The sequence below is a fragment of the Fundulus heteroclitus genome, chromosome 10 (assembly GCF_011125445.2).
Source record: "Fundulus heteroclitus isolate FHET01 chromosome 10, MU-UCD_Fhet_4.1, whole genome shotgun sequence".
Classification (NCBI taxonomy): domain Eukaryota; kingdom Metazoa; phylum Chordata; class Actinopteri; order Cyprinodontiformes; family Fundulidae; genus Fundulus; species Fundulus heteroclitus.
In genome coordinates this window covers 332299-349971 of record NC_046370.1, presented here as the reverse complement: position 1 = coordinate 349971, position 17673 = coordinate 332299, and the positions used below count along the sequence as shown (strand labels likewise).

General features: G+C 42.0%; 1 protein-coding gene across 2 annotated transcripts; it reads right to left on the bottom strand.

The window, feature by feature from the left end:
- Nucleotides 1-3479: 3479 nt before the first annotated feature.
- Nucleotides 3480-17091, bottom strand: LOC105926662 (putative protein MSS51 homolog, mitochondrial). 2 transcript variants are annotated; one of them, XM_021316813.2, is made up of 7 exons: nt 16988-17091; nt 12591-12758; nt 12343-12492; nt 10202-10326; nt 9492-10055; nt 6038-6131; nt 3480-5779 (listed from the first exon to the last, which is right to left on the bottom strand). In XM_021316813.2, the coding sequence occupies exons 1-7, from the start codon at nt 16993-16995 to the stop codon at nt 5584-5586; spliced, it is 1305 nt and encodes a 434-aa protein (XP_021172488.2). In that variant the 5' UTR covers nt 16996-17091; the 3' UTR covers nt 3480-5583. The 2 variants fall into 2 exon arrangements, with proteins under 2 accessions (XP_021172488.2, XP_012718511.2); XM_012863057.3 differs by having other exon boundaries at nt 16897-17072.
- Nucleotides 17092-17673: the final 582 nt, after the last annotated feature.

Here is a 17673-nt window from a genome sequence, read left to right as displayed (position 1 = left end):
GTTCATGTCCAGTATGGTGTGAGGTGTTCTTCTTGTGGGTTGGAGGGTTCTGAAGTTCTTCTAACGGGTCACCAATGCCAATCTCCTCACCAGAACCTAGTGACTGATAGCAATTAGATAAGAAGCAAGATTTATGAGCTGTCACAAAGCTCCTTTAAATATACTACAGGATGAGGGTTACGTGTGTTTGGGTCGATGACATCACAACAGGCTAAGGAAAGGAGCAGATCAGCTGGTAAACATCAAGATGGAGGAGTAACTTTTGAAAGGTTTCAGCTGAGAATCTGAAGCGTTTGAACTAAAATCAAAGGAAGATTTTGATTAAAATCGTGTCAAAAAGAAAAGAAAACCAGAATATTACAATTGGCAACACTCAAAAGAACTGTCATTAGTTGCCTAATGCCTTATGTGTAAGCGGGGAAGCCTCTTTTTTAACAGTAGATGTGATCTTTTTGAAATAATCGCGTACAGCCTGTTGTTTACACGATGCTCTGCCAGTCATAACCTATATCTACAGTCAGTTTGACTAATCTCACAGAGAGGTCCAGTCAGTAGCTTTAAATATCAGATGTTTCAGCTACTAGGTTACTTTTATAGTTTCTGGACTGCACATTTTTTGGTAAAATTAAATCCCAGAACAAGGCAGCGACACCTTTGCCTCACAGACTATGTTGACGTGGCTTTGATGTCCCTGAGGAGAATCCCTTAAATAAGTCACTTTGCTGCTTCTTTTATTGCTTTTTAATGAGCTTTGTCAGTAGGGAAGGGCCATTTACAAACTAATGGCACGTGGCTTTGAATCATTTGCTGAAGTCGTGTTTAGCGATTTTCGGATATTCATAATGTGCTGCTGTTGCCGAGGCAGAGCCTGATACCGTCCCTGTTCTCTGAGATACTTCAGGAAGTGGAAGTCGCCCCTAGTGTCAAGGGAAACGTTGTTTCAGAAAGTACGTTTAACAAATATTACTTAATTTCTATAAGGACAGGTGTTAAGTCTGAACAAATGTGACGCCTTATGGCATTTATAACCCAAGATAAATTGCAGTGCGTGTTCTCTAACCCTTAAAACAAAGTAAAAACATAACACTCATTAAGGCCTGGTAACAGTCAATTAATGCAAGTAATTGGCCCAAAAATGAAATACAGTAGCATCAGCTTACATCATGAAATGTGGCAATGATTAATAATTCTAAGAAACAATTATTTAATCAGGGACAAGACGTTATTTTAATATTATTTTAATCTGCTGCTCATTGAGCCATTTGGAGGTCAGATGAACGTACAATAAACAGTAGATATTGGCATTAGAAGTACTTTGCACTGTTCTAATATACTGTTTATACATTAACTGCTGGAAGTATTGCTTTCAAGTTTAATGTTGAAATTAATGGTTTAGAAAAGTTTCTTCTGCCTGACTTTATTTTTTTCATTTTTTTGCTTTAAATTGCCAGAATTTGCAAATAACCTTAAATGTCTGTCAGATAACATAATTTTTAAATATTAAATCATCAGCTGTTATGATTTGTTACTCAGTAATTGAGTAGCCTTCTTACTGAATACGTTTTACTCTTACTTGAGTACAATTTTGGTTACGTTACCCACCTCTGTTCACCACATGATTTCCTCTGGATCCTCCACCAGTTACAGAACCAGTACCTGTACCAGAAACCACAAGATCTTAAGAAGATATTGTTTTTGTTAACATAGACTTAAAATCCCTCAAAGGTATCAGCCTAGAAACGGAGCAGCCTTATGACTTAAACATTTAAAAATCCAAATTACAACCTTAAAATCAATCTTAAAACACAGGCAACTGGTGCAGGGAGGACAATGTGAACTATAAGCGTTTAGAAATAAGGTTGAGGTTTTGAAAATGTGTTGAAATTTTCATCTTTATGATCACCAAGACTTTTGGGATAAGATTGTGTGGACTGGTGAGACTAAAGTGGAACTTTTAGGAAGACGTGGTCTTTCAGAAAAAATAACTAACAGTCAAACATGGTTTGACAAAATTGAGGCTTTGTAGTGGCCTAATCAAAGTAGTGGCCTGCAGAGCCACATGTCCAAACATGTCTTACTGTTATGTACAAAGCCAGAATTTATTAAACTTAATTAGATTAATTGAATAACTTCAAATGATTTATTTAATACATATCCTGTAAGATCTTCCTCCTGTTTTTAAAGATATTTTATGTACTAATTTTACTTCCTTATACTACTGAGATGGTTTTTATGAGATCAGAAGTTGGAGGCAACCTTCCCATTTTTTAATAACATGTTAATTAAAACAGCTAATAATTTTTTCCCTGCAGTTGACACAGTTTAAAGTAGTTTGTGCTTTATCTTACTGCAAAATTGAAGATTAAATTGCCAAAAGGCACAGTGTGGAAGTCTTCTGGGGCCATCCCACAGAGGGGGGGGGGGACCCTAAAGCATACCCAGACATCCCTGGAGGGACTTTATAATCCTTCTGGAACACCTCAGGATGCCCAACAACGAGCTGCAGAGGGTCACCTAGGATGTCTTGGATTATAAAACAACCTAAAACTTAAAAAATGGATAATTTATCTTCAATTCTGTTTATATACATACAACCAATTTCCACCTGCTGATGTATTCCAGAAGGTAACCGCTGTATAAAAACAGGAAGAGAAAGTACGTTAACAGTGCTTCCACAGAGACTCTGGCCTTGGCTACACCACTCCCGATAGATTCGTTTAACACAAATATTTTCCTTCGCAGACTGAGATGAGCCGTGTATAGACGGGTACGATACGCTCTGAATAGAATCAATTTTACATTCTCTGTGCAGAGCCAACCTGCAGAGCCAGAGTGTTAGCCTCGACGTGCAACACGGTCTAAAAATGTCCTCATCCTCTGACATATCCACGGTGATGAGGGGCCCAAGGTATTCCCCGACTGCTTGCAGTACTTTGTTTGACAGAAGTTTGGAAATACTATATTTTTTTAATCTTTTTTTACTTTACATTTCATCACCACTAATTTAGCTGTACTGAATATAATATCTAGCCGTGCGTACCAGAAAGACAAAAAAATGCACCACACAGTTGCATAACCCTTTTTTGGATTAGTTATGTAAATAGCTTTTATTCATTTACCCTGACAAAGACTTTGATTGCATCTAAAAAACACATAAAAAACAGATGAATTTTGTTTTCCATACTTCGCAATTAACTCTTTAAGGGCAAATATTTACGTCAGTGCCTAACCTGGCCTTAAACCCAAACTGATTATCTGTAGATTTATTAAATTTAGAGATTCCACGCACATCCTCCACAAGGATTGCTTCAATTAATGTGGAAACTATACTGCCATGGCTGTCAGTCTATAATTGTCTGAGCAGCCAACCTTCCCAGACCTGTTATTCCTCCACAGACCCGCGATTGCCTTAAACGCTTCATGTGTTATAAACGCATCTACATTGTAAACATTACCTTCAAAGTAAAAATCACTTGGGACACAATTAAACAATTTTCTGTAGCACTGCCTCCATAGTACCAAAATGTTCTCAGTACAATTGAAAAGAAGATGAGAAATAAGATAAGAAATGCCTTTATTGTGCCACAATGTGGAAACCATGATGTGATGATGTCAAAAACACATAGACAGAGTTATACAGTGGGGTTAGTAATGAATAACAAGCTGATTTAAAGTTAAGTTCTAAAGCAAAAGAAAATAAACATAGCAGAAAGGCGAAAAAGAAATTGCACAATTATTGATAATGTGGCATATTCAGATAAAAATGCAATATTCAAGTTAAATAGAGGAAGGACAGCAGCCCATTTACCAAACAACGTGAGAAAACTGTAATGTGCATGACTGAATAGAGGAAAATCCTGTGGATGTCTAAAGCATTGTTATGCAGAATATTTTTAAATTCTATAAAAAAATTATTATGCTTTCATTGACAAAAATTCCTTTCAGCCAATAAATTATTTTGCAGATAAATATAGAGGAAACCCCAAATTCAAAGAGATACGAGTGTTGTGAACAAAAGAGCAGAAAGTAATAGTGGGCAACCATTTACAAGAATCAACAATTAGATTCATACAGTGGCATAACTTCATGCGATTTAAAAAAAAATTAAACAATGAAATAAACTAATAACAACATGACTGACACAAAAGGAACTGCTGTTAATAAAGCCCTTTTCTCCATGTTTTTTCATTAGATGTACCTTTTACATGTACAGCTCTAAAAATGTGGTTATTGCGTAACTCTTTAAGCCAAGCAGGTACTATAAAAGGGGCCATAAATAACCGGTAGAGCCGTGCTGTGCCGCCCCGACTCGGTACTAATGGAACAGGATCATCAGTCCATCAGCAGGTAATTTACCCACAACACCTCGTTTGGCCCTAAAAAGTCACTTCATGTAAGTGCTACGCATAAAAAAATATTTTTCTTACCTGATAAACTTAATGATCAGTCAGTCGTCTTGATGGTCTGGCTGTTGACTCCCTGTTATCTCTAGTAGCTGACTCATGAACTTTGTTGTTTTGAATTTCAACTTTGAGGCGGTCTTTCAGTCAAACCCAAGATTCAAATAATTTTTTAATCGTCAGGCAGAGATATCACCTTTAGTGGCTGAGGAGAAATCTGTCCTCTTCCCTCATTTTACTGTTTCAGAGTTTACCCACATTTCCTGCATGGATTTTTTGGATTTTTTCTGATTTCAACATGCAGCCTTTCAACTGATCCTCATTATTTATTTATTTATTTTGTCAAGAAAATAATCCCTTTGCTTTCCACAGCCATAGAGAGTAAGAAGCCTTAGGATGCAGTAGCAGGTATCAAGTCCTCTTCCATATATGGGCATGCTTCCTATTTCTCAAAAGCCTCATTTTCTGTCATGAAAGAATCTTTTAAAGTTAGTTATTCCCTTTAAAAATAGCCAAAGATCAATATGGTGCCATACTTGTTTCATGCCTTCATCCGATTTTATAACTCAAGCATTTTTATTTTTGTTGTTTGTGAAGATTTCCAGCCCAGATTATTATTATTATAGAATGAAGATTTCCAGCCTTGTAAAATGACTTTAATCTGATTCCACATGTAACATTAGTTTGCCATCCTCTTTCACGCAGCCGTTGTGAGATTAGTTAATTGGTCTAACCACAGAACGAATCACAGGAAGCCATCGAATGATGACAGAACTAATTTAGGCCTCTTTAGGAATGCAAAACGTTCCTTTATCCTTTGTGTTCGACAGTGGCGTTACCTCGGGACGGCAGCAGAAGAAGCCTCTGTGGCCCCGCTGCTGACATCATCAAAGAAAATGAGCTTTAAGAGACTTCTTTAGTCTGCCTCATGGAACAGAGAGTTGCATCAGCGCTCAGAGGATTGTTTATTACACCTTTGAAGCAGTGGCAGGCAATCATCATGTGCAGTGACACACGACTTGGTGTCCCTAACGGCGGCGGCTGGATGATATTTGGCTCTCAGAGGCTGCACAACGTCTCTCACAGACCTAAGGACCGAACTCAAAAGGCGCATTATTGCAAACAGCTTTGTTTTAATGGGCTCGGTGGTGAGAACTGAACTGGCCCTGGCTCAGTTAACAGCTCAAGGCTCCTCCAAGTCCTCCTGAGGCAACAGCCCCCGGAAACAGACATAATGCGAGTTGCAGTAGACTGGGGGCTTGTTAGGACAGGCCTGGACCTGCTCTGGTTTCTGGGAGGCGAAAGGATTGGGTCCGCTGTCTCTGATGTGCATCTCCAGCTCCAGAAGGATCTGCAAGGAATACTTGAGCTCCATCTCACTGTGGAGGCAGAGATCAGAGTAAACAGCTGTTCTTTTAGCTCGGCTTTTCCCGAAAGAGGCGAGCTAACAGGCAGGTGGGCTAATGCTCGACTAAATGTGGGAGAAAAGGATTCTGCTTTAGAGGGGGGTGCAGCAGATAGTCAGATTTTCATGGGTTAAAACTACTCATTTTTTATGGAATGTGTTATTAAATCATAAAGACTGCCCTGGGGAAGATTTTCTGTCAAATGAAGAGAGACGCAGGAATCGGCTTTACCTGTACATGGTGAAGAAAGAAGGGATGTTGTAGTCCCTGAGCAGCAGAAGGGTGGGCAGCCAGCCTTCCACCAAACCCTGATTGGCATGAAACCCTGCATTAAAATAAAAAAACAACAACAAAAACAGCACAGATCATACTTCTTGAAACCATCATCATGACCTCCATTTGCTCAGACCTTAATTTCATCATGAGGAAAATGACTTGAACGGCTTCGCTCTGCAGGCAGCCAGTCGACCACCCGGACTCTTTTACTGTGAAGATTTATGGGACTTCAAAACAAGGCTGGTCGTCGTCTTGCTTAAATGAGCAATACCTAATTTAGATGTCACTTTAAGAGCTGCTTCTCCTGCCATGTACCACCCACCCACAATGCATCCAACTTTAGCATACAGTAAGTGAATTAAGCGTCTCAGCTTTAAAGTAAAAGTGGGAGAAAACTCTTTGGTGATGGCAAACACAGGGTGAGAAGTTTCCTGTAGGGGGTCACCAAGTTTGCGCACGTGGCTTCACAGAAACTCTAAATTAGGTTTCCTGGATGCTTCATGGTGACTCAAAGCTGCAGCTCCAGGATCGTGCTCTGGAGACTGGCAAGGCCGCTCTTAATCGACTTTTTCTTTAAGTACTTGATCCCCTGGTTGGCAGAGTCAACTGTGAACGATCCTAACAGCTCTGGATGATGGAAGCATGTTTCCTTTCCAGGATTTTTCAGTTTCTGACCCCAGCCAATGGCTCCTCAACGAAAAGAAAAGGAAGGCCCACAGCCTCATGTCTCCACCGCCGTGCCTGACTGTGGGGATGGTTAACATTTCTCTGAATCCCTCAGATGTTCTCTGATAATACCCATCTATGTCTGGTCTGTGGGATTTGTGTTGCAGAGGGCTGGGAGATGGCAATCCTGCAGCGATCCTGGTGACTGTGGTCCAAACTTTAGATCATTAACAAACTCCTGCTGTGCAGTTTTGTGACCGGTTAACTTTAACATGAGCATCTTTACAGAAAGGGAAGATGCTAAGCGTAGCTCCAGACTGAGGACGGCTGTTTATCATGTTTTATTTCTACCTCTGTGCTCGTCGGTGGGGATGGCGTTCTTCGGATCATTTGGCTTTTTTTCTTCCTCCAAATAAGGCGGGTCGGCTTGACGCAAATAAAAGCCTCAATTTTGGTCTAGAGGGACTACAGCACTTCCTCTAAACCCTTCTTGTGTTTCCTTATTAGTACATATGTCAAAGTTTGGGTTCCTCAGAACAAGCAGACATTATTTACTAACTTCACATGGGCACACACAGAGAAAAAAAAGCCCCGCTAAAGATCGGCTGTGACAGAAATGCCAATAAATTCATGATGGCTTGGGCATATAATCCTGCGGCATAATAACCGACAGATGTCGAGTCCCCCAGAGTCTGCTTTATACCAGCTGCGTGTTTTTTTCAGGCCGCAGGGCGCAGAGCGATAAAAAGTTTGCCCTTCAACCAGATTACTACTCTCCGCGGCCGCCATGGCTGCAAATCCGTCCAGCTTAGATGTCCTTCTTAGAGACGAACAGCAAGCGGACAACAGACCAGCGGGATGCCAAAACAGTGAGAAATGAAGTCTCACGTTACCGTGTTGTCAAGGAGAGCGGCGCATGTATGGATGTGTAAAGCGTCGGCTGCAGGGAGGGAGGCGAAGAGTCGTAAGCTCTGTGGTAACACAGATGGTATCTCAGGCCCGGGGATTTGGATCTGAATAATGCACACCGTGGTATTAAGATGCCAGAGGCTACACTCCTGCTCATTCTGAAAAATTTAACAGCGATTAAGAGTTTAGAGGTTTAGATATCAGGGAGATAAGGTGACAAAGAGCGACTCTTAGCGATTGGAAACGTTGCTTTGCTCCTCAGGGAGTTTCAGCCATGTGGTTGATGGCTACCCTGGTGAAGATTACAGGTTTTTCTTTTGTCTCCTGGGAAGCACAGACCATTCTAGGTGTGACTGATGTTCAGTGGAGACAGTATTAAACAGAGTCAACTATCCACATCTCAGATTTCTTCCTACATTCCCGTTTTCTTCCACAGTACAGTCCCTTTTATCCAGTGGCTTCCACGGATTCTGTCTGTTGCATTCCTTGTGAAACGCTGCCTGCACCTCTGTCACTAAATGTCGGGAATAACGCTGAGCTCTGCCAGCTTTGCGACATGAAATGCATCCAAGCGGCTGAGCAGTTTACACGCAGGATGACTGTTTCTTTTATATTTAGCTCCAGCAGCTCTGGCAGTGGTAACTCAGCCAATGACTGGTACATCCAGGGTTAACGGGTCAAAGAACAGATTCAGTCTAAAAGAGTGAAAGAGGATGCATTTATTCTGTCATTCACTCAAGAGCGTATTGGAAGTGCCTGAGTGTCGTATCAGATTGGAGCTGCATGGCCATGTGCTGAGTCTAGTGAATCCCAACTCTTTCCCAGCTGCTGCCATAAATCAGAGAAATCCAAGCCTGCCCCTAATGAATAGCTCTGATCTGGTTAGCAAAAACTCTTTCAATGCTTCTGTTTTCTTCATGTAAAGAATTTAACCAATGGGGCAGCCGGCTTGCAGAGATAGCTGCAACACTGAACTTTGCCTCCGCTGTTTCTAATCAGAATAAAAATCATCTTATTATCATTACAGACTGACCGGGAAGTCTTTGGGTTCAATGTCTCCCTCCATTGTGAAACGCTGTAGATGCAGATTCACTCTGCATCTATGTTCGATGAGTGCCCTGTGTATGATTCCTTATAAATTACCACCTGGTGCTTGTATATCTAAAAGCGAGAACCGTGTCTGCATTGTCGGCGCAAAGTCAAGCTAGTTTCCAGTTTATGTTGGATTGAGCCAGGGTGCCGCTTGCCTCAGATTCTGTGGCTCTGGAGGCAAAGTTATGGTGGAGGAAGTGGCCTGGTATGGGAAACTCAGGGTTGCATCTTTGCTTTTGGCCGACTGGGACCTCGTCTACAGTTCTGCAAGCACTGCCCCGTCTTTTTTGTCCCCATTTGTGCTCGGACCTTCGCTGGTCATAGAAGAGCAAGATGTTGGATACAAGCAACAGAAATAAGCCTCACATTTACCCCAAGATGGTTTATCTAAAGCAGGGTTTGGAGTGTAGCTGTTGCTAATTGTGTTGAAAGACTTGGTTGAGTTGGCTTGGGCATGTGATCAGGATGCCTGTGGTGAGCTTTTCTTTGGGGGGGGGGGGTCCTACTGGGAGAAAACAACAGGGCAGTTCCTACAATTATTTATCCTTTCTGGCCAAGGAACACTTTTGGGATTCCCCAGAATAGGCTAGAGAGTATCGCTGCAATGCATTATCCCCTGGCTTCCCAATTGATCATCGACGCCCACCCCCCAAAATAAATCTCAGATAAGAGGGTAAAATAGATGAATGATCTCCCTGGAGATTTTTTAACCCATTAAGAAGAGAAAAATGTAACCACATACCTGGATGGAATCCGACCACCACGTCTGGCTTGCCTGCGTCCCCTTTCTCCACAACATCCTCCCAGAACTGATGGTAGAGACCCTTATACGCACTTATATACACTTTGTGCTTGGGGCCAAACGCTGTGAGAGGAGGTCTCACGATGGGGCCATCCACCACCTCTGGTCCCACCATCACCACCTCAATGCCCTGGTGTCCAGGAAACATGTTGCTCAGCTCGTCATAGTCAGTCGGTCTGGCTCCCGTCGTCTCGTTGTGGGACACCCCTACCAGGTGAACAATGAGAGGCTTATCGTACGGGTCCAGGCCAAAGTGTTGAATCGCCATTCCAACCGCGAGAACCCGAGAGAGGAACTCGCTCTGGATTCTCCAGACGGACTGTCTCAGTTCGTCGTCGTCTGGTCGTGTCCTGCTGACGTTCTTCCATAGAGTTGTCATGTTGGCGCTGGACGTGATGTTGGACAGACTTTGGGCGAGCCCCTCCTGCATGGGAAGCCAGTCGTCCCAGCATCTCACATCTGAAGGCGTCTTGGACCATTTTTCAGTTGCGAGTGGAAGATCACCTTGGCAGGTAAGAGAGAATGGCAGATTATGTTGATTCTGTCCGGTACGTTTATCTACTTTGTGTGAAGTGGCAGAAAGAAGAGAATACAAAAAAAAAATATTTAAATATTATTTGAAATTTGAATGTGTTCGTTTTGTTTGTTACCAGTGAACATCAGCCACTCCACCAGCCGGTCAACAGCCACCAATCGCAGGATTTTGCAGACCTTCTTATGTTGAGGCCAGTCCTTTTTCTGACAGTCCTTTGTACAGTAGTACACATTCAAGCACCTGAGGGACGACAGCAAATTAAAGATGCAATGCATGAAAACTAAAGTCCTCAGCAAGATGTTTTACTCTATTTTAGATCTTTGTGATCTCAGTGGTCTACAGCTCAGTGACAGAAGCTAGCATCATTCTTCGCCGTTAGCATCAGGCTAGCTTAAAAATGTAGCAGTAAGCGCTGCTACCTAAATGCTGAGTGACCTGATGTTGACTCTCAGAGGTCTGGAGAAGTGTTCATGATGGACTGTACATTTATTTTTAAGTATTTAAATATAAAAGAAGCCATTTTCTGTAGTACCTTAAAAAAAGAAGAAGAAAAACATAATGTTTTGTCTTTACAATTGTACATTTCAACAAAATCTGCTTTCTGCATTTAACGGATCATGCTTAAGAAGCAGTGGGCAGCTTATAGCGCCTGAGGGGTAACCTGGGGCTCAGGGAGCCATAGTAGCTGTCTGGGGGGTTCTGAGTTGCAGCATTAGTGGTACCACTTCCCCAGTTTGCTACAGTACCTAGCAATAAACATGTGAACTCCTTGAACCTTTTCACCTTTATACACATTATATTTGCTGATTTTATTGGGATTTTATATAATTTAGCTCTGGAGGAGCTACAGCTGGTTCAGGTGGGGGAATATGTTGAAAGGACAACTGTTAGTAATGCAATCCATAAATCTGGCCTCAACGCCGGACTGGCAAAAGAATGCCTTTGTTTCAAGAAATAATAATAGAAATTGCCAAAAAAAAAAAAAAAAAGTGGCATTCCTATTGTAAAACATTGGGGTGGCAGCATAATGCTGAGGGAAAGCTTTGCTCAAACTGGTAAGAGTTGATTGGAAATTCCAAAAAAGTTAAAAAACAAAGCAACTGGACTTTTTTCCGAAGTTTGAAGATGTTTCGCTTCCTATCCAGAAAGCTTTCTCAATTCAAAATGTCTGGAGTAATGTGGAGCTCCAACCTTTATAGTATAGTAGCTTTATAGTTGATTGGAAAATGACTGAAGCTCAATACAGGGCAACGCTGGAAGAAACACTGTTAGGGAAGACTGGGGTGGAGGTTCAACTCCCAGTGGGACAACAACCCTAAAAATACAGCCAGAGGTACAATGGAATGGATCAGATCAAAACATATGTATGTGTTAGGATGGCCTAGTCAAAGTCCAGACCTAGAACTAAATCAAAATCTGGGACAAGAATGAATAATTGCTCACAAAGTCTCTCCAACCAACCTGACAGAGCTTTTTTTTTTTTGCAAATAAAAAGAAACAGGGGCAATCACATGAAATCCCAGTAAAATATATCTAAGTTCATGTTTGTAACAATACAAGAAATATAGGAAAGAGGTTGAAGGTACTACGCGTATTAAGGGAAAAAAAACTTGTTTGTGCAGATGCATTAATTGCCTTCTTTCTCACCTTCATCTTTGATCCATCTTTGCACATTAATTGTTTAACTAAGTTGTTCAACTAAGGATTCCTTGTGGCAAAAGGGTGATGAAGGTGACAAAAGAGAAATGCTGTTGCTAACTAAAAGCTTGTTTAGTCACTTTCCTCCTTCTAAATTTAGCCAGACACGAAGTGTTGGGTTGTTGGTTGCAGGTCTCACTCCAGAGGTATTGAGGGCTTGACATAGCAACATTTATGGTTTCTACATGCTTCTCTAAATGGCTGCAGCCAACGTTAAGTTTAACGACAGCCAGGGGCAGCTGAGGAAATCTAAACCCAAACGTGTAGCAGAAAAGAGACAGAAATAAGGCACTGACAGACAGCAGTCCGTCATATTTACTTGTTATTCTTACTGCCGTCACCCGGATGATGTGATATGTTTAAATACGTCGCAGCGAGATGATTCACGGTCCGGCAGGTTTGCTATATTTGCACCTGGCCGCAGACCATCCGTTTGGTGGTCCATCGTTCTGCAGCTGATGCAACGGCAGCTGGTAATACTTCACACATGACAACTATTGGTCAGCATCAACACAACATCCTGCCCCCCAGTGATGACATTGTGGGCTTTGCACTCACTTCACGCAGCGTTTTAGGGTCTGTCCCTCTGGGAGGTTTGCTGGGAGTTTGTTGCAGCCGGTGCAGAACTTAAAGGTTTCCTCCATCTTCTGGAACATTTCCTTGTAGTTGTGAAACACGACTCCTCCGGCCTTTCCCTCCACGGCGGCCCTAACGAGAATAAAACAATGAACATTTCCAGAACAAGACAAGACGCACTTCAGTGGCAGAAAGAAGATGAGCAGGCAGATATGAAGCTCAGGTTCTACCTGTATTCTCTATAGTCCTTCATGCTGAGCTGGCTGAGGATCACCTTAGAGAGCCCAGGCACATTGGAGTCCAGCGAATAGAAGCCTGACAGGTCAGAAAAGACGCTGTCTGTCCTCGGAGTGTAGGACTGTGGGAGCGCTGGGGTCTTCGATGCCATGCTGGGTCCACTAAGAGATAAATCCATCAATAAAAAGTTGAGACTGTTCAGTTTTTTTAGAACTATGCAAAAGGTACCTGGGGTATCTATTGTCCCTTTTTCTTGGACGTTTATAGTACTGCGCATGGCAAAAGTATTAATACTTCAATGTGCTTTGAACTAAGCCCTCCCTTAGTGTCTCTGGCTGCATGTTCAGGGTCATTGAAGGGCCAGACGCATCTCCCCTGTCCCCCCCCCCCCCCCAACTCAGGCAATGCCCTGTTTGCCCCTTCCTTCCATCCAGTAAACACTTCAGAAGCCAAAACTAACACACTTGAAACAGCTTCTTCCCCAGAGCTGTGAGGGCAATCGCCCCCCGATGGGAGACTGAAGTCCAACGCTTTAAAATCACCCCACTGTTACCAACACCTTCATACATTACGATTACTTTAATGTAACTGCCTGCTGCACACCATCATCTCTGAATATCCAAATGCACATTGCTGTAAACTAAGCCTCAAATCATCATTGTTCAATAAGCAGCTTACTGCCTCATTATCTGCTATCTGTGACGCTCCTGAGTGCTAAAACACAAAGTAACCCTTGTTCATTGCATGTTTGTTTATCAGTTTTTTTTGCTTTCATTATGTATAATGTGAACCGGAGTAGCCAAAGAGAAATTTCTCCGCGGTGACAAATAAAATATTCTTTATTCTTGATTGTTCTGCAGGACCTCAGTCTGGAGTCTTCTGCAGCCTCTAGCCGGGTTTCCACCAGGTTTGCCCGTTTTTTAGCTCCATATATCCTCCCATCCCCACAGCATGACACTGCCACTACCGGCTGGTGTGTTCAGGGTGATGTGTAACGTGTTTATTTTAAACCACAGCCAGCGTTTTGCTTATAAGCCAAAAGGTTTGGTTTTGGTCTCATCTGAGCGGGCCACCTCCCCCCAGGAGTTTGCTGCGTCTCCCACACGGCTCGTTGCAAAAGCATTTCCTTCTTTCCGATTGCCTCCATTCTTGCTTTTCGGTCACACTTACACGTATGACCTCATCAAAAAAGCTCTTTTCAAAGGTAGGACTCTAAATCTGTGCACACAAATCTGGCCTCATTTGAAAAACCTTCTAAGTTTTGGGGCCGCCCTCAGCTGCCATTGGGCATCGGCCATAAATGTCAGCGACTCTTTTACTTCACTGTGGAGGAATTTTGATCCACTCCGCTGTGCCAAATTTCCAAAGATTCCAGCGTCTCCCTGCCACGTTTCGACGTGCCCCTGGGCAAGGCAGTTAACCCCTGCCTCCCCAGACTATCACGATCCAAGTTTCACAGATGTTCTTCTTTTCTGAAACGACGTGTTAATTTTACTCCAGACGTAACCGGATGCACAGCGTCCTAAAGGTTGCACTTTGGTCTCGTCGGTCCACAGAATATTTTCCCAGAAGTCTTGGAGATCATTTAAAAAAAATTTTTTTAGCAAATGTGAGACAGCTTTTTATGCTCTTTCTGGGCCTGGAACTCATCCATGAAGCCCATTTATTCCCGGTCTCTCTGTCATTGTTGGATCATGAACTCTGATCTTAACTGAGGCAGGCGAGGTCTGCAGAGCTTGGGTTGTTCTGGGTTCTTCCCGACCTCCTGGATGAATCGTTGATTCGCTCTTTGAGTCATTTTGACACACCGGCCACTCCCGGCAAGGTTCTCCACTGTTCCACAAGTTTTCCGTTTGTTGATGACGGTTCTCAGAACGTCAGTGGCCTCGTTTAGACCATACTTTTGATTGCGTGACCCATGCATGTTCTCTGCACTGCAAAACCAGAACTAAAAATAATTTACATTTTCTTAAAATGAGTGTATTTGTCCTTGATTTGAGCAGGTAAATAACACTATTTGCCAATGGAATAAGATTTTTCCTCTTAAAATAGGAACAATTCATCTCCATCATCTTATTTCAAGTGCAGGATATCTAATTATCTCCTTTTACGGGTAAATATACCCATTCCAATGGCAGATAATCTTATTTACTGGCTCAAATCAAGGACAAATAGACTAACTTTAAGAACATTTTACTTGTTTTTAGATCCGTTTTTGCAGTGTGGTCCTCCAGTTCAACTAAAAGGTCCATCAGCTGTCGCCTGATTCAGTGCCAGAGGTTGTGATGAACCTGTAACCACCACACTACAAAAACAGAACTAAAATAAGCTAAAATTGTCTTGAAATGAGTGTACTTTATGTGAGGAGGTAAATATGATAATCTGCCAATGCAATAAGATTTTTGCCCTTAAAATATGAGCAACTCATCTCAATCAACTTGTTTTAGGGGTAAAATTACTCTTTCCATTGGCATATAATCTTGTTTATTTAACTGCTCAAATCAAGGACAAATACACTAATTTCAAGAAAATTGTACTTATTTTTAGTTCTGTTTTTGCAGTGCATGAGTGCATGAGCAGCCCAGTCCAGTGGTGCAGACAGAGCAGAGGGACCGGATGATCCTCCGGTGTCTGTCTGATCTGAGAAATGCATTCATCTGAGCAGATTATAACCTGCTGAGAATAGCACCCAATGAATGCCTTTGTGGATGCATTTGATGCCTGAGGACTGGGACACGGCGCTAAGCCACATTCAGGGGAAACCCACCTCATAGATCTTACTCTGTAATCCTGGCTCCATAGCCGTGATCTCAGCAGGTCGACTTATATGATGCAGGAGGACAAACTCATCCTTAAGCGGGCGTTCCTGGTTGTCACTACGATCTGAAGGGGGATATTGACTTTTTTCTCTTTGATTTTTGAATTTCTTTACATCGCAGCATAATGTGCTTCTTTTTTTGATCATTTAGCCTATTTCATGTTGTCAGACAGGTTCTGTTCAAGCGATTTCTCTATTCTACATGTCTGGCAGCAATAAAGTGTTTTTTGTTCCAAGCTTTGAAATAATCTTTTAATCACAGTTTATTGCTATTTTAACAAGGGCAGCGATTCAATCCTCACACATTGCCAGGTTGGTTTGGAGAGCTACTAAATTACAACAAATGGAATTCAGTCACATTTTGTCAAATTATGTCAATACACGTGTATATAAGTCACTGTGAATGTACATAAGACATTGTCTGCCTTATTTATATTTCGTATTTTTATTCTTATTTTCTTAAATACTTCTTTTTGATCCACTGTATAAATGAGGACACACTGTATATACCTGATGCACCTGGTCCTACTTTTGGCACCTTCTTCTGATTACTGAGCCGATGTGACATGTGAATTTCTCCAATGTGAGATCAATAAAGCCTATCTTATCTTATCTTAAATAGGATACATCAAAGTTTGTGGTACTAATGTGATAAAATAAAAAAAGGTGAAAGTTTATCAAACCTTTCCAAAGCTCTAAACTGCCCATTTTCCTGACAGGAATCTCCATTGGACCCAGCAGGGTTGATGGACAGGACCAGTCCGGCGGTAGAATTTGCAGGTTTTCAACTTGTTTCTTTTATTAACAAGTATAAGATTTCATCCAAGCGGGAAAACAGGCTATTAATAAACTCAGTCTGTGGACATTTCAAAGGCAGACATTTAATCTGTGCGTGGCAGAAACCCGCCTCCTCTCAGGTTTCACGATCCTGAGGATAGAACGCCATCATCGCACACATGTCAAACACGCTGGATCTCCTGCGTCCTCCATCCAAGCCAGGCTATTATTCCTACGTCACAACTTATTTATTTGGTCTTAGAAAAGGGAGGAGAACTAGAGTGCTGGTAAATGTGACCATATACTAGAGGCACACGTCGGTCTGAATTTAGATTGCATCAGCAACAACATTCAGATTAGTTAAAATCATTAAGGACAGACACTAAGAGCAGCATTTAAAACTATATTAGTTAAATAGAAAAGCTTCCTTCCGTGGACCTGACTAAACTCCCAGGACCAACTTTTAAGGGTTACCTCTTATTAGTAATTTAAAACTTCTAAAACCAGCAGAGAACTGGGGAAAAAAACTTATCACAGAGCTGACCACGTCCACTGTTTGCCCTGTAAGGACTCGGCACCCTTCCTTTGACAAGCTGCTTGCAGCATTATCACATTCTCACCCCTGACTTGTCAACCACAGCCAGTTAAGATGAAGGATGTGTGACCACAGCGAGACAGGGAGGGAGTTCTTTAAGCCATCGTACCTTCTCCTCAAGGTGAGCACAGCTCCTTCCAGGTGACTCCGGCTCTGATCCTGGTGCAAGCTGCAGAGAAAGGTGATAGAAAGCTGCTTACCTCCTCATGGAGCCTGGCTGACGTGCGACTGAGGGGGGTCTGTAAGACTTTACCCACCAGGAGCAGGAGAAGGGTGGGTTAGAGCACTGCTGACATCTGAGGTCAAGGGGTGTCTGATATGGTGGAGAGAAGGGAGGGGGGGGATGAAGTGCAGCAGAGCACAGAATACTAAACAGCACAAAGATAGAAAGAAGTGCTGAGAATTAGGAAGAAAAGAATCCCTGGAAGTCCTGACATATCAGAGTAGATCAGAAGATAATTAGTTAAAACATTACTACAGGGGCGCACACTTCAATGGACAAATAAACAAGTTGATAAAATTAAATAAAAAATAATGTGACTCCATAAATATAAAACACATGAACAAATAGGGTACTGGATAGTTCTGTTTTTTTAAAAAAAGGTAGCTATAAATAAGTAGTTCATAATAACTGTTAAATTTTTGCAGATGGTCTGTTGCAGCCAGCTGGGCACATTTTGTAAATTTTTGGGTTTCCGTTCAGAGTTGCACATTTCGTTTAAGCTGTTAAAGTCATTTTTAATAATTGTTTTGTACTATTTTATCTTCTGTTGTGGACCTTTTCCCTTTTTTGCTGCTGATACACATGTGTTTCCCCCCGTGGGGACAATGTGGGACTAATCTACAAATTCAATCATATTATAGATTGGTCAGAAATTTCCTTTAT

What these genes read in the sequence shown, in the direction of transcription:
- LOC105926662 (XM_021316813.2), bottom strand. An exon ending in ACCCTAAAACGCTGCGTGAA is followed by an intron (nt 10,327 to 12,342) that starts GTGAGTGCAAAG and finishes GTCGTCCCTCAG; the next exon opens with GTGCTTGAATGTGTACTACT. An exon ending in GGTGGTCGGATTCCATCCAG is followed by an intron (nt 6,132 to 9,491) that starts GTATGTGGTTAC and finishes ATTTTAATGCAG; the next exon opens with GGTTTCATGCCAATCAGGGT.